A 15,383-nucleotide genomic window follows, 5' to 3' on the forward strand; every position below is an offset into this window, starting at 1 on the left:
AAAATAATGCATAGGATTTGTATGCATCAGGGAATTCAGAACCTGTTTTGTTCCGTTCACATTTAGGATGCTATAAACAAAGGGGGAAAGTAAAAACAAATTCTAACCTCCTTTAAATGGCCCTCTGTAATATTAGGATCCAAAACTATCTATTTGTTATGCGAAGTGAAATTGTAGACATAGGTTTTACATTAAACGTTATTTTTTCAAGACACACTTGGCAGCTTATCTTTGTGAACAAATACTTCCATGCAACGTTTATTCTTGAGACATCCTTTGCAGGCTTTTCTGAACATGTGTCAATAGCTTCTCTAAACATCTGGGTAACGGGGCTGGCCCATGTTTAGAATCCTAAGAAAGTTACTAGGAAAAACGTTGGCTGTGTAATTGGGTGTCATACTTGCATAAGTTAGGTTTCTTTTGTTAGAACACTGGATTGCTAGCAGAGTTCTGTCTTTGCATTTGCAGGAACAATTTACAGCCATGAGAGACCTCTACATGAAAAACGGTCAAGGGTTTGCTTTAGTATATTCCATCACTGCACAATCCACATTTAATGATTTGCAGGATCTAAGAGAACAGATTCTTCGAGTCAAAGACACTGATGATGTAAGTAGTTGATGGAGATTCCCTTTGTAAAAATCAGGCTTTCCATTCTCTTACTGAAAACAAGTGTATCTAGCAATTTATGGTTTTCACAAAATTTTTGTAATATTTTTACATATCTTATCAGCAAGCTGCTAAAAACTATATTCAGATTTAGTAGCTAAATTCTTAAGAAAAAAAAATAAATTTCCACTTAATCATTTTCTACAAGAAAAAATCCGAGGTCAGCCAGTTACATTTTCTTATGGAAGTTCAAACAGGTCTAAATGTATGAAAAGTGAATAGCTGAAACAGGATGCTAGACTATTTGGACCACCAGTCTGATCTAGCAGGGCTGTTCTTATGTTAGTATGTCTTCATTGCTGATGGAAAGTATGGCTTCCTAAATACAAAACAACGGCATTGTTTTAAAATAAAAATGCTTTTTGCTCTGGAAATTTATATAAATTGTCATTGAATGGAGTACAATCCTATGTGTATCTTAGAGGAAATTATAATATATGGCAAACCAATATCATCTTGGCTTTAGTCTTTGAATTGTGAGCCCTAGAGGCTTGCCTTGAACTGTTTTATGGGAAGAACTGCTGCTTGTTTGCATGTATTCTTTCTGCTTCTTTTTTGCATGTAGGCTGAGAGGAGTAGCAGGACACTGAGTTGAGGTCATTCAGCAGTGGAGAATATTCCTTCCTAACACAGTGAAGTTCAGAGTCCACCCTTCCTGCAAAAGCTCTCTCTTAGCTTCTCTCTTCTTCAGCCGTGTCTTGCCACTCTCCAGCCTCTTGTTCCTACAGTGTGCACATGCTTGCAGCATGGAGCTCCCTTCCCCAATTGTGAAGTCATAAATCTGACTCCTCTTCTTCCTGTTGTGCAACTGTATCACAACTTCCTGTCATACGTTTATAGCTCAGTGGGTCTTGTGTTGTCTTACGCTGTCACCTCGGTGTTAAAGTTGAATCCCAGATTGGAAAAGTTCAGGACCATTAATGTAGTAGTTAAGTTTCCAATGAGTGTGTTTTGTCTTTAATTCACAGCTGTCAAGTAGTCCTTGCTAAGATATGAATGTTGTTCAGAATCATCATTTCCACATAACTAAGTATAACATAAACGTAACATAAATAGGCTGTTTCATAAAAACTGGATGGATCATATTGGGAAAAACCAATGGAAATAATGCAATATAAAAAGGAGCAAATAGAAGTTGTATGGCTTTAGTTTGACAGTTGAAGCGTCCTGGTATCTGGTTCTCAAGCATTGTGCAAAAGTAATGATTAACTGTAAGAACACTAGTAAGATCTTGTTATCTTGCTAACCCAGGAAGGGTTTCTTTTAGCTTATCTTCGCCTTCATTTCCCCTCCCATCCACACTTACCTGGTTTCATGGATATGAGTGAGCTATTTCAACTGTATTGTCATTGTTTTATGCTATTGAAAGTGGTGAAAATGGCTTTGAGAATTCTAAATCTAAACCATTCTTTAATGGTGTGTTTGCAAATATAGCAGTTATTTTAAAATTTCTTTAATGGTGCATTTTAAATGCTTATCCTGCAATTCCCACTCTTGTTTTCATATTGTCAGAATCCAGCAGCTGTTTCAGCTTTTAGATATAAAATCTTGAGTATAACTGACTAGTCCCAGTAATGACTTTCTAAGATCAACAGTCACTAATTGTTCAGTGTAAATTTAAAATATCTCAATTGTCTACATAAATTTATCATTTTAGGTACCAATGATTTTGGTTGGCAACAAGTGTGATTTGGAAGATGAAAGAGTCGTGGGAAAAGAACAAGGACAGAACTTAGCAAGGCAATGGAATAACTGTGCATTCTTAGAGTCTTCTGCAAAATCAAAGATAAATGTTAATGAGGTACAGCTTAGCACTTTAAACCTTTAACTGTGCTTATTTTATCTATAGCAGTACTGTTAACAGCTTTTGTGAATTTTAGCAGTAATGATGTTTTTCTAGTAATTAAATATGTGTGCTTTGAGCCAGGAAAAAAGTATTTGTATCAGAGTTCTGAGGAAATCAGTAAGATCTAAAAGTTATTATTGATATATCCTATTGATTTCAGAAACTGGCATGTGGTGTGGGAAACACAAATAGGCTGCTGTGAACTCTTTGAAGGAAGAGGAAAGAGATGTGTAACATATCTGGTTGGGGTCACAGACTACTTTAAGTTTAAGTGGTATTCCTTCTCTTTTTGTGGATGTGATTTGAGAGTTAAGTCTTTTGGGCTTTGCATTGGAAAACAGAGTAAAAATCAGTTCTGTTTCATACCCATGTTGTACCATGACGACTGCATTAGGACTTGTATTAATTTGGTGCCATCTGAGCAATTGGCATTCCCAGGTGGTTGGCTCTCAATTAGCAGTTTCTTCCTACCTGTTGCTTTGAAGTGATCTGGAAGTTGGCTGTATGAACTCCAGTATAAGAGGGAGAAGCTGTCCCCTTCCCTTGAGTTCCCACCCTGATTTCAAGAAAACAGAATCCTTTGCTTTCACATTATCCAGATGGCATGCTTCCTTTTGTCTATAAGTTGAATTTCAGAAATCTCTTCTGCTAGTTGCATTGATCTTATTAGCAATTTTATGCATTCTTTATTCATTTACAGTATTTATGATCCACCTTTCTCACTGAGACTCAAAGTGGTCTATACAACATAAACAGATAAATCCATATGAAGAGACCTCTAATAAATATGATGTTGTTGAATACAGTCAGTATGAGGAGACATTAAATGAGTAATGGATTTAGGATTACCAAAATCTGAATGACCACAGCATATTATGATACACAGCAGGATTCCTCAACCTTTCAGAGCCTAAGGGCACCCTTGGAATTTTGAAAAAGGGTGGTGAGTGCCATGGGAGATGAAACCCAAACACCTCCCTCCCCACTTTGCAAAAGAATCACAGAAAAGGGGTGGGAGGGAGAGAAAGGGGAGCCTGAGATGTGAAGGGTGAACAAAAAGAAAGGAAGGAAAACCTGAGATAGGAAGGAGAAAGAGGAATAAAAAGAAAGGAAGGAAAACTGGAGTGGGAGAAGTAGGACGGAGAAAAAAAACTTAAACTTGAAGAGAGAATGAAATCACATGTTGACTAAAGAATGTCCCAGTGCTTTCCAGTTCTCTTGATATTACAGGGTTATGGGTGCTATTGCAACTGTGGAAAATTTCATTTTATAGAGAGCATCCAGTAACAAGCCTCACTTTACAATGGCCGTGTCTACTTTCTGAAAAGCTTGGTGGGTGCCATGGTGCCCATGGACATTACTTTGGAGAACCCTCATACACAAAATAAAATTTAATGAAGGAAAATGGTATTACATTAGTAGAAAACAATTATCGTATGGCAGTATGTGTGGGATAGGCAGGAAATCCTAAGATTGTCCGGCTGCTGAGAGTACTAGGTCCTTTTAGTGTTCTTCACCACTAGGTGGTGAGCTAGATTTATTTTGGGGGCTGAGAGAGCTGTGACTGACCCAAGGTTACCCGGCTGGCTTCATGTGGAGGAGCTTTCTCTGCCAGAAAAAAGTCTAGCTTGCTGCCTAGTGGTCCTTAACACTAAAGAGGATTTAAGACTGCTTGGCAATCTTTGGATCTCCTGCCTATACCACACATACCACCATCCCATAATAATTATTAATTATTACAAAAGAGTAAATTGGCAACAGGGTAATATGTGATAAGCATCTATATAATAGACAGTGCCTTGAATGAAACCTGGTGTGATAGGCAGCCAATGGAATGGCTGCAGAATAGGTATAATGTTCATGCCGCATCTAGCTCCTGATAAGAATTTAGTGGCATTCTGTACCAGATGGAATTTGAGTTAACTTCAAGGACAGACCCATGTAGAGTGCATTACAATAGAATAATTGTATATTAAAAAAAATGTTATGCCACCTTTCTATCCAATCAGGGTTTCCAAGGGAAAGCACTTTAAAACTTTAGAACATTTGAACAATTAAAAACAACATTTAAAATTAAACACAAACATTACCTGAACCTAGGGAGGAGGAACAATAAAACAAGCTAGCAAAAAAAACACCAACTGGCAGATAGAGGGGGAGAGGAATCTCCCTGTGGGGAGGGAATTCCAAAGTTTGGGTGCCACGACTGAGAAAGCCCTTCCTTGGGTTGTATCCATCTAGCCTTAGATGATGGGGGCAACTGAACCTCTGAGGTTGACCAAAGTGAATGGGTAAGTTCTTATGGGAGAAAGCAGTCTTTAAAGTACATCGGTCTTGGGCTGTATAGGGCTTAAATGTCAATACCAGCATGTTCAATTGAGCCCAGAAGCAAATTGAAAGCCAGTGCAGATGGGATTGGAGTGATTTGGTCTCTGTGACCCACTCCAGTCAACACTCTGGCTGCAGCATTCTATGCCAGCTGCAGTTTCTGTACAGTCTTCAAGGGCACTCCCCTGTAGATTACATTGCAGTAATCTAATCTAGACATTACCAGAGCATGCACCACAATGGCAAGATCTTTGTCACCCAGGAAAAGCTGCAGCTGGTTCACCAGCTGAAGTTGATGAAAGGCACCCCTGGCCACTATTGTTACCTGTTTGTCCCAACAGGGGGCCTGGTCCAAGAGTACCACCAAGTTGCAAGCCAATCCTGAAGAAGAAATAACCCATTTTCTGGGTTAGATAGCCCCCTACCAGTAGCTTCTCCATTTCTTCAAAATTAGAAGAAAGCACTTTTTTGCAGCTGAATTAACTTGCTTCTTGAGAAGTAATGCTGGATCTTGTGCAATTCCTAGGATCTTAACCAAATCAGGAGGGGTCAGCTGAACTCCATCAAAGGAGGGGGGCAGAACATAAAGGCTTCAGTCTTCCCAGTGAACAATACTTCCATCATATTAGGATCCAGTTTGTTGGTTCTGCCCTAGCCATTTAACCTCAGTGGTTCAAGACTTCTTCCACATCACCAGGAGATTTGGATAGAGAGTTATAGAGCTGTATATTGTCAGCATGTTGATGATGCCCAGTTCGAAAGCTACAAATAGTTTCTCCTAAGGACTTTACATAGAGGTTCAGTAATAAGGGGATAGGTCTGCAGCCAGTGGAACCCCACTGATAACTAGTCTTCGTTAGCAACTCTTTTGAGACGGTCTGTAAGGAATTATTTAAACCAGTTCAAAGCACATCTCCTGATTCCTATTTCTTCCTCCAAACATCTCAGTAAGATGGCAAGATCCAGTGTGTCAAGGCTGCATATAAATCTGGTAGGAATAACAAAGAAGCATGCCCTTTATCTGCATTCATATGGTGATCATCAACTAAGGTAGACAGCACTATCCCTGTCTCATAACCTGGCCTGAAACCAGACTGAAAAAGTTATGAAACACAAGAATTAACCAAAAAGATATGGAATTGGTCTGCCGCTGTTGTCTCAGTCACCTTGCCCAGAAGGCAGATTAAAGACAGGACAGTAATTGGCCACATCACTTTCCCTATAAGGATGTTTGTTTTTAAGTAGTGGGTGGGTAGCTCCCTCTTCGAGTTGCTGATACCTTGAGTCATGGGTTGCAGTCACACATGTACTTGCGGTACACTTTGCAACTGGCTTTTGCAAGTTCACACTATAGAATCCAATTGGAAAGTGGATTGAAAGTGCATTATTCAGTGTGTGTGATTGCAGCTAATTGATAATTTATGTTGGTCATCAAGGGTTGTTCATGTGATCCTTACATGATTTCAGCAGCCAGGATGGGCAGAGATACAGAGCACAAGTGGTGGCCTTCATAGATCCCAAGATCCTTTCAATGTCTATCATTGTATCAGAATGGCCCATTTGTTTATCAGATAAAGGTAAAGGAAGTCCCCTGTGCAAACACCAGTCGTTTCTGACTCTGGGGTGACGTTGCTTTCACGTTTTTGCGGCAGACTTTTTTACTGGGTGGTTTGCCATTGCCTTCCCCAGTCATCTACACTTTCCTCCCAGCAAGCTGGGTACTCATTTACCGACCTCAGAAGGGTGGAAGGCTGAGTCAACCTGAGCCGGCTACCTGAAACCAGCTTCCGCTGGGATCAAACTCAAGTCGTGAGCAGAGAGTTCAGACTGCAGTACTGCAGCTTTACCTTTCTGCGCCATGGGGCTCTTGCGTTTATCAGATATCAAGGTATAATTAAATAGATTCACCAGTTTTTGCTGGACTCATTAATTGGATGCTATTTGTGGTTGCTGCCAACAATAGCTGACCTCCCTAGAGTCCTCCCAGTTTGAAGGAAGGCAAACTATAATTGTACTCTCTAGTTCTCTGTGAAATGTGGGAAGGAGGATATGTTTTGCTTTTGTGTTTAACTTTTGCAGAGAAGCAATTGTGCTTAGCTGCTTCTCCCAAAGCCCCAAAGAAATGGAGAAAAGCTACACCTGTATTTCCCTACTTTTGTGTACTTCACAGAGATCTCAAGATCTTTACCTTGGGCAAGTAGGGCTGATGGAGCATTCTGTCTGTCTCAAATGTTGTCATAATGGAGGGTGCAGTCACCATTTCCATCACAGCAAATTGTTTGCGGAATTCTGTTTTATTTTGTCATGAGCTTCATGCATTAGGTGCAGAAAGCCATTGCTTATAAAATTTCTTGTTACAGTATACCACTTGGACTGAGGTACCATAATACCACCTCTTAGCTTCGAAGCTACTTTTATAGTATTCGTGATAAAAACAGATATTTCAGTTATATAGTCTTGCATAATGAACTGGGATAAAATGCATGCTTGGAGGATTTCTCAGCTGTTTTTGTTTTAACTATGTGCAGTTGCTCAAGATTTGTTTATGGCTGGGGCTGATGGGAGTATGTAATTCCTAAATTGGTGAAACCTTGGGCAACAGTATGAGGGCATAGTCACGACCTTCAAGCATGTTGCTGACTTCATTTCTGAAAGAATATGGCTCTTCATGGCTAGTTGCAGAACCCCAAATGCTTTATAAATTGCCCTAAAATTTAACAGTTTGGGGATTCAATGCATGGTCTCTTCTGTGTTCATCTTTAACATCTTTGCTTGAACATGAGAGCTCTGGAAGCAGGTGTTAAAAGGGAACTTCAGAAAGAACTTTGTGTAGGCATGTTCCTCAGGGACAATATCTTTGCAGTAAAATCTTATTCTCTTAAATGAACATTTGTTGAATTAATGTAGTTTTATGTACACATATTCTAGCATTTGTATAAAAGTGTATGCCTGTCAGCTTTTTATGTAGTGCCTGTATGCTTAGTACAGGCCTTCTCAATGATCCATAGCGGCTCAGACCACTTCCTGCTTTTGAGGCCTACTTGCCATTGTAAAAAGGAAAAAAATGATGACACATGAAAACAAAATAAGGCACCAAAAAAGGAGTGAGACAAAAGTTGTAACACTTACCAGATGTCAAGTTTAGTGTCAAAATTTGAGACCCCCTTTGAGCTTGAGAACCAGGCAAATGGATTTCCTGAACTACCTCACCACCTTCCATTGAACTAGGAAATCCCATATTCAGGTAGATCTCGTCTCTCTAATTGTCCTTGCTGCAGTTGGAGGAGTGACAGAGGGAAGGGGATGTGAGCACTAGGTCTGCTTCTGTTTTTATCCTGGGTGCAGTTGAAGTGGTCAAGTGATGAGGGAATAATGCCAAAATATTTTTAGGGTTCCAGTGTAATGTGGAAAAACTGGTTTTGCAGACAGCAAAATGGTTTTTGTAGGGGGCTTTTTTTAGTGCAGTGTGAAAAAACTGGTTTTGCAGATAGCGAAAAAGAAATAAAATCTCCTTTTAAACTGAGCATGTTAGTACAACTTCTGAGAAGAGAGATACATTACTTTGACTTGATCTTATTTGTCAGGTGAGGTCCCTTAACAGCAATGATACTTCTGATGATCAGCAAGAAATTTTATAAAGTTTCTTGTACAAGACTCAACTTCAGGGATCCCCAGCTTTTTTGAGCTTATGGAAAGCTTTAAAATTCTAACACAGAGAGGTCGGTGCACCCACAAAATGGCTGCTGCAGGAGGCAAAACAACACACACATGGGAAGCCTGAGTGCAAGGGAGAAGAGGGGAACTTTAAAAATACACTGGAAAGAAAAATGAGAGGGAATAAAACCAATATTGTGGTGGCAGCTCCAGCTGAAACAATGTTGTTTTAATATGCCCAGCCAGTCAGAAGCCCTGCTGGGCACCAGCCCCACGTGACCCCCATCCACTTTCTAAAACTGCTTGATGGGTACTAGGAAAGGTGTTGGCAGGCTCCATGGCTTCCACAGGCACCATGCTGGGGACCCCTGTTCTACTTAACAAAGTATTTCAAGTTAAACATTGAGAGAAGTAGAATTTAAGCATTATTAGATCTAAAAAGATTAAATGCAAAAAATATGCAGTAGTCTTTAAATTTTTAATGTTTAAAACACTAATGAAGTGCTGTAAACTCCTTGAAAAATCAGAGTATATAAAGCAAACTCTCTTCTTACAGATCTTTTATGACCTTGTGCGGCAAATTAACAGAAAAACTCCTGTGCCTGGAAAAGCACGCAAAAAGTCATCATGTCAGCTACTTTAATACATGTGTGTACTGTAGCACTGAGCCAGGTAAGATTAGTGAGTAAATATATAAATTTGGAAACCTCAGTAGATGATGGTGTGGTTTAAAGCTAGTAGCAGATTAATGGATTTCTTTTGTCTTGGGGCAGGTTCTCTTGGTGATTTTTAATTTTGATGTATATTGAGGGGAGCAAATTGGAGAACATGTCCAGAACAAAAATTGTTTAGAATGTCAAATGATGAAGAAATATGTTCTGAATATTAAGATAAAATATTGAACACGAGACTGCCTTTACACTGAATCGAACCATTGGTCCATCAAGGTCAGTCTTGGAAACTCCATAGACTGAACTTGGAACCTTCTGCATGCCAAGCAGATGCTCCGCCTCTGAGCCACAGCCGTAGCAGATCCTTTGAAAAGGGCAGAAGAATCTTGTCAACATTAAAATGGCTACTTTGTACAGATACAACTCTTCAGTTGAATGAGTTTTCTATTGCTGTTTCTGAAATGTACAAATTACCTTACCGTGATTCAGTGCACACTGTACTAGCAATAAAAATTTAACTACTTTTTTGTTATGGGTGAAACAGCTACATAAAATTATAGCCCTTTTAGTATTAGTGGGATGCCATTTTTCTGTTCTTTATGATCCACTGAACTTTAGATTATCTTGTACTTCATTATTGTTTCATAATCTTTCTGACTATTAAAGACCATTGTTATGATGACTGGCAGGGCATGCCAAAATGCACATCTAAGTTTAGCATGCTATTAGAGGTACTGTTCTTACAAATACTTCTATAGTCATGATTACCTTTTAACATGCTAATATTATTTTATGCAATCAGACATACAGTGTACATTAAGTATTATGTGAGATCTTTCCATTTTTGGGATTCTGTGTATATCTAGAACATGTCACCATAGAGTTATTAGAGAATAGTCAAGGAATATGTTGAATTTTTTCGTCTTTTTCTTTGTTTACTAAGCCTATAATCTTGTGCATGCTTATAGAGAAATGAGCCCCATTGGACTTAGTGAAATTTACTTCCAAGTAAGTTTACATCAGATCATCCAATTTTAAACATGTCATTTAGTTATGGCTAACTATGTGACCACTTTCAGATATGCCATGTTTAATGAAAGGGCTTACAGTATGTCACAGAAGTGGGATGCCCCACAGATGGCTCAATAGGGTTTAAGTCTGGAGACATGCTTGGCCAGTCCATCACCTTTACCCTCAACTTCTTTAGCAAGGCAGTGGTTGTTTTGGAGGTGTGTCTGGGGTCATTATCATGTTGGAACACTTCCCTGCGCCCCAGTCTCTGAGGGGAGGGGATCATGCTGTGCTTCAGTATGTCACAGTCCATGTTGGCATTCATGGTTCCCTCAATGAACTTAGCTCCCCAGTGCTGGCAGCACTCATGCAGCCCCAGACCATGACATTCCCACCACCATGCTTGACTGTAGGCAAGACACACTTGTCTTTGTACTCCTCACCTGGTTGCCCCCACACACGCTTGACACCATCTGAACCAAATTGGTCTGCAGGGCTGTCATCCCAGAAGGAAGCCTCTTCTAAAGACGATGCACAAGAAAGCCTTAAAACGGTTTGCTGCAGACAAGCAGACTTGGATTTCTAGAACTATATCCTGTGACATGGATTTCTGGAACTATATCCTGTGATCCGATGAGACCAAGATAAACTTATTTGGTTCAGATGGTGTCAAGCGTATGTGGCGGCAACATGGTGAGGAGTACAAAGACAAGTGTGTCTTGCCTACAGTCAAGCATGGTGGTGGGAATGTCATGATCTGGGGCTGCATGAGTGCTGCCAGCACTGGGGAGCTACAGTTCATTGAGGGAACCATCAGGGGGGGAGGGACGGTGGCTCAGTGGTAGAGCATCTGCTTGGGAAGCAGAAGGTCCCAGGTTCAATCCCTGGCATCTCCAAAAAAGGGTCCAGGCAAATAGGTGTGAAAAACCTCAGCTTGAGACCCTGGAGAGCCGCTGCCAGTCTGAGAAGACAATACTGACTTTGATGGCCAAGGGTCTGATTCAGTATAAGGCAGCTTCATATGTTCATGAATGTCAACATGTACTGTGACATAATGAAGCAGAGCATGATCCCCTCCCCTCAGAGACTGGGGCATAGGGCAGTGTTCCAACATAACGACCCCAAACACACCTCCAAAATGACCACTGCCTTGCTAAAGAAGTTGAGGGTAAAGGTGATGGACTGGCCAAGCATGTCTCCAGACTTAAACCCTATTGAGCATCTGTGGGGCATCCTGAAACAGAAGGTGGAGGTGTGCAAGGTCTCTAACATCCACCAGCTACGTGACGTCATCATGGAGTGGAAGAGGACTCCAGTGGCAACCTGTGAACTCTGTGCCCAAGAGGATCAAGGTAGTGCTGGAATATAATGGTGGCCACACAAAATATTGACACTTTGGGTCCCATTTTGGACATTATCACTTAGGGGTATATTCACTTTTGTTGCCAGCAGTCTAGACATTAATGGCTGTGTGTTGCGTAATTTTGAGGAGACAGCACATTTACACTGTTATACAAGCTGTAGACTCACTACATTACATTGTAGCCAAGTGTCATTTCTTGTCACATGAAAAGATATACTTAAATATTTACAAAAGGTGAGGGGGTGTACTCCCTTCTGTGACATAGTGTATATGCCTTTTTAGTTTCAATAGTGATTTTTTTTTAAAAAAAATCTATTGTATGAATTTGATGTGAAGGACTAGATGAAAAGTATGGAACTTTTGTAGATGTGCCACTTTCAGTTATCATACCAATGGAATTCTATCTGCAATAACTCTGTGAGCTAGGCTTAAGCTGCCAAGGCAAGTCGTGTTCTTTTTTGCTGAGCAGGGATCCTACCAAGTTCAACATGATTCTTGCATCTCAGTGGCTGAATAAATAATTCTGGATTATGACTAAATAAAAAACTAAAATGTTAATTTTTGCATGACAAAATAATAATGAAGTCTTGATAAAAATGCATCTGGTGTTTCTTCATAGACAAAAATATGCATAGTTTCATGATACTTAAAATATAGTTGCAAAAACGGACAGAGTAAGTTAGTAAAGACATTCCTTCATTGACTAAATGATTTCCGTCCATCCTAATCATAGTATTGTTTCCTCGATGAATGCCATCGTTTTCCTCCATGCCCTTCATCTTGTAGGAAAATGTGTATATTTACTTGTAAAAACACCATTCACATTTCAAAAATGTTGGTAAGGCACGTGTCTTTATATTTTTAAATAAAACACACAAAATACTACTGATTACTAGCTGAAAATTAATACAAAACACCAGTCTGATGACAGTCAAAATGATCGATGGTCCTAGATTGTACTCTGTCCCTACATATAAAGTCACTTGCCAGATTTTCAAACTGAGACATTGAAACGTTGTATCTTGGTATGTTGGTGCCTTTTACTCATCAAATTGACCGCTGATGACAGATATTGGTGATTCCTTCATTAGGTTTGGTTGTTATAAAACGTTAAAGAACAAAAGATGTCCAGTTTACAGTGTAGGATATGAAGTCAGGCTTTCTATATTCCACCATTAGGTCTATTGGAAGATGGAGGGGGTGGGAATGAGGAACATTATTTTTGGTTAGCTGACCAACAAACAAATTTGATATGTTGCAATGAAAATTGTACGTGCCATTGTTAACTGAAACTTCCACTGTGATAAGATTGCATCTTTGACATTTTGTTTTCAGTGGGTGCTGTGAAATATAGGAAAAGGAACACTGAATCTGTTTGCCAGTTGAGACTTACTATTGATTCAGCTGGGTAGCCATGTTGGTCTGAAGTAGCAGCACAAAGTTTGAGTTCAGTGGCTCCTTTAAGAGCAACAGAGTATTATTTAAGGTACGAGTTTTCATGTGCTTGAAAACACGGAAGTTTATACCTTGAATAATGACCTTGTTGGTCTTAAAGGTGCCACCAGACTCAAACTTTGTTCTCTTGGCACTATTGTTGGTTCTGCATTGGATTGCAAATTTCTGTTTTGGATTAGAAATTATTGGCCCAGGCTTGTTAGAATTTTACTGCCTCCCCTAAAACAGAAAAACTCTCCCTTCAGCTGCTATTCATTGTTGCTGCACACCTCAAATCCACAGCACTTCCAGTGTTTCTTCTGGGCCCTTCAGTCGTTGTGTTTATTACCCCGTGATTTTTCTACACTCTGTGTACTTTTGTTCAACTTGTGTATCACTCCCTTCACTTTCTGTTCTGTTCAGCTAATTTACTGTTTTATCCCTAAATTTCCAGTTGGTGCATTTGTAAGTAAATTTGAGATTTTGGGGGTGAAGCTTTCACCTGACTATTGGAAATAAAGACAGAACAGATGTGCATGGATGGTTGATGTATATTTACATTCTCAAGAGCTGTGGGCCACCAGGCCTTCAATCATACACTGGAATCATGTGACCATAGGTAAAAAAATTAAACAAAACAAGCATGTGGTTATGAGAACAAATATACAACCTGATATATGAAATATCTTTTAATCAAGGAATTTTTCACTTTCATTGCTTAGATAAATGTTAAGCACTAAATCTCTGTTTCATCCTTGTTCCAGGTCTGAAGAACTGTTGCCGACTACAACAGTGCCAGCATTCCAACTTTATTAAACCTACCAACATCTTAAATGGACTTTCCTGTGGTGGTACCCTTTATGAAATGGATGACAACTACTACATCAGTTTGCACATTCTAATCACTTTCCAGTGTCACGAGAGATTTTTACGTATAAATAATCTATGTGTATGCAACTGGTAAAACCAGAGCCTACATCCAGTATTACTGATAAGAGACATCATTCACCCACCAATGTTGTACATGTATGAAAACTGTACTGTATCCTGCAACAAACCCCATACTTCCTATTGGAGAGTACAATAATGTAAATCCTAAAAGCACCACTATTTTAGCAAAATAAAAGAAAGTCCAAAGAGCTCCTATATAGACTACTCCAGATAACTTTGCTTCATCGGTATTTGTAGCTTATTGTAACTTTTTTAAAAGAAATACAGGATCACCATTGTATTGTACAAAAGCGCTTTGATTAACTCAACAGCTATATAGTTTTTTAATTTTAGGATAAAAAAAACCTGTGGAGACAGTGATCTAGTCTTTAAAATGAGTCCTTTCAGTATAATGTCTGACTATAGACATTGCCTTTAATATCTGTTGGGAAGGAAATGTCCAGATTTTTCAACCTTTATTGTATGTTTCCTTTTCCTTGTTTACATAGGGAACAATGTTTATAGTTGTGTGTACAGTGGGGGTCTACAACAAGAAGTGTATATTTTAAAACAATTTTTTAATGATTTAACAATTTTTTGTAAATCATTTTCGGGCTTCTGCAGCTGTAGATTCTCACTGTGAATTCCCTTGCTTGCTCATGCATAAGTGTATTTACAATACCAAATATACAGGTTTAGTATTTTTGCCTGTTAGTGATTGTTTTACATGTGTAACGTTTTGGTTGAGATGTTAAATGGTGGACGAGTACTGTGGATGTGAATGTGGGAAGTAATTTTAATCATGTGTAATTGGTCCCAGGGCCTAAGTTGCAGTAATTACCTTTTTGCAGATTTATTTAACAATGCCTTGTTGCTTTGTATGCATTAATGTTTGGGTGTAAAGATTGCGTGTAAAATCCAACAGGGAGCCACAGTATTTAAATTGACCAACCTAATGTTACAACTGCTTTGAGGTGGCCAAATGTAAACTAAAAGCCTTAATTAAAAGTGGTGCAATTTTGTATGACTTCGCATCAGTAGTTCAATAAATTTGGATTGCCATGCAAGGGCTTGCATTACAACTTCTTGTAACTGAATGTGTTTGTGTAATATTTCAATGAGGTTAGCGATGTTAAAAATATTCATTTTGGACAAACAGAACTTGGGATCACCTGGAGCTGTTGTTTGTATGGATGCTTTTAGAAGTTGGCCAGTTTAATCCATGCTCTTAGTAATTGTGACCATGCTCCACATACTGCTACCACAGTAACAACGTATTAATTAGAGCTGAAACATTCCTGTATCATCCCATATCAGGCGTATGTACAGTGCATCCAAGCATTATAGGAGTCCTAAGTTTATTTTTTAGCAAATGTGAATTCGGTTTTTTGTGGGGGACAAGAAGAGAAGTACTTTTAAAAAATCATAAATTACAAAGTCTGTGGTTTAAGATGCAGAGAATATCATTCTGAGCTAC

The 15,383-nt window shown here is 39.2% G+C and overlaps 1 protein-coding gene across 2 annotated transcripts in view; it reads left to right on the plus strand.

Annotated features, from left to right (window-relative positions):
* RAP1B (RAP1B, member of RAS oncogene family) overlaps positions 1–14,988 on the plus strand; it is a 39,115-nt gene extending 24,127 nt beyond the window's left edge. For both annotated transcript variants that reach the window (XM_060245037.1, XM_060245038.1), the window contains exons 5-8: positions 469–609; positions 2,327–2,470; positions 9,054–9,169; positions 13,741–14,988. In XM_060245037.1, coding sequence (XP_060101020.1) covers positions 469–609; positions 2,327–2,470; positions 9,054–9,140 — 372 coding nt within the window. In that variant the 3' untranslated portion in view covers positions 9,141–9,169; positions 13,741–14,988. The remainder of the gene's footprint in view (positions 1–468; positions 610–2,326; positions 2,471–9,053; positions 9,170–13,740) is intronic.
* The last annotated feature ends 395 nt before the right edge of the window (positions 14,989–15,383 follow it).

Source organism: Heteronotia binoei, chromosome 8, assembly GCF_032191835.1.
Source record: "Heteronotia binoei isolate CCM8104 ecotype False Entrance Well chromosome 8, APGP_CSIRO_Hbin_v1, whole genome shotgun sequence".
In the NCBI taxonomy this organism is placed as follows: Eukaryota; Metazoa; Chordata; class Lepidosauria; order Squamata; family Gekkonidae; genus Heteronotia; species Heteronotia binoei.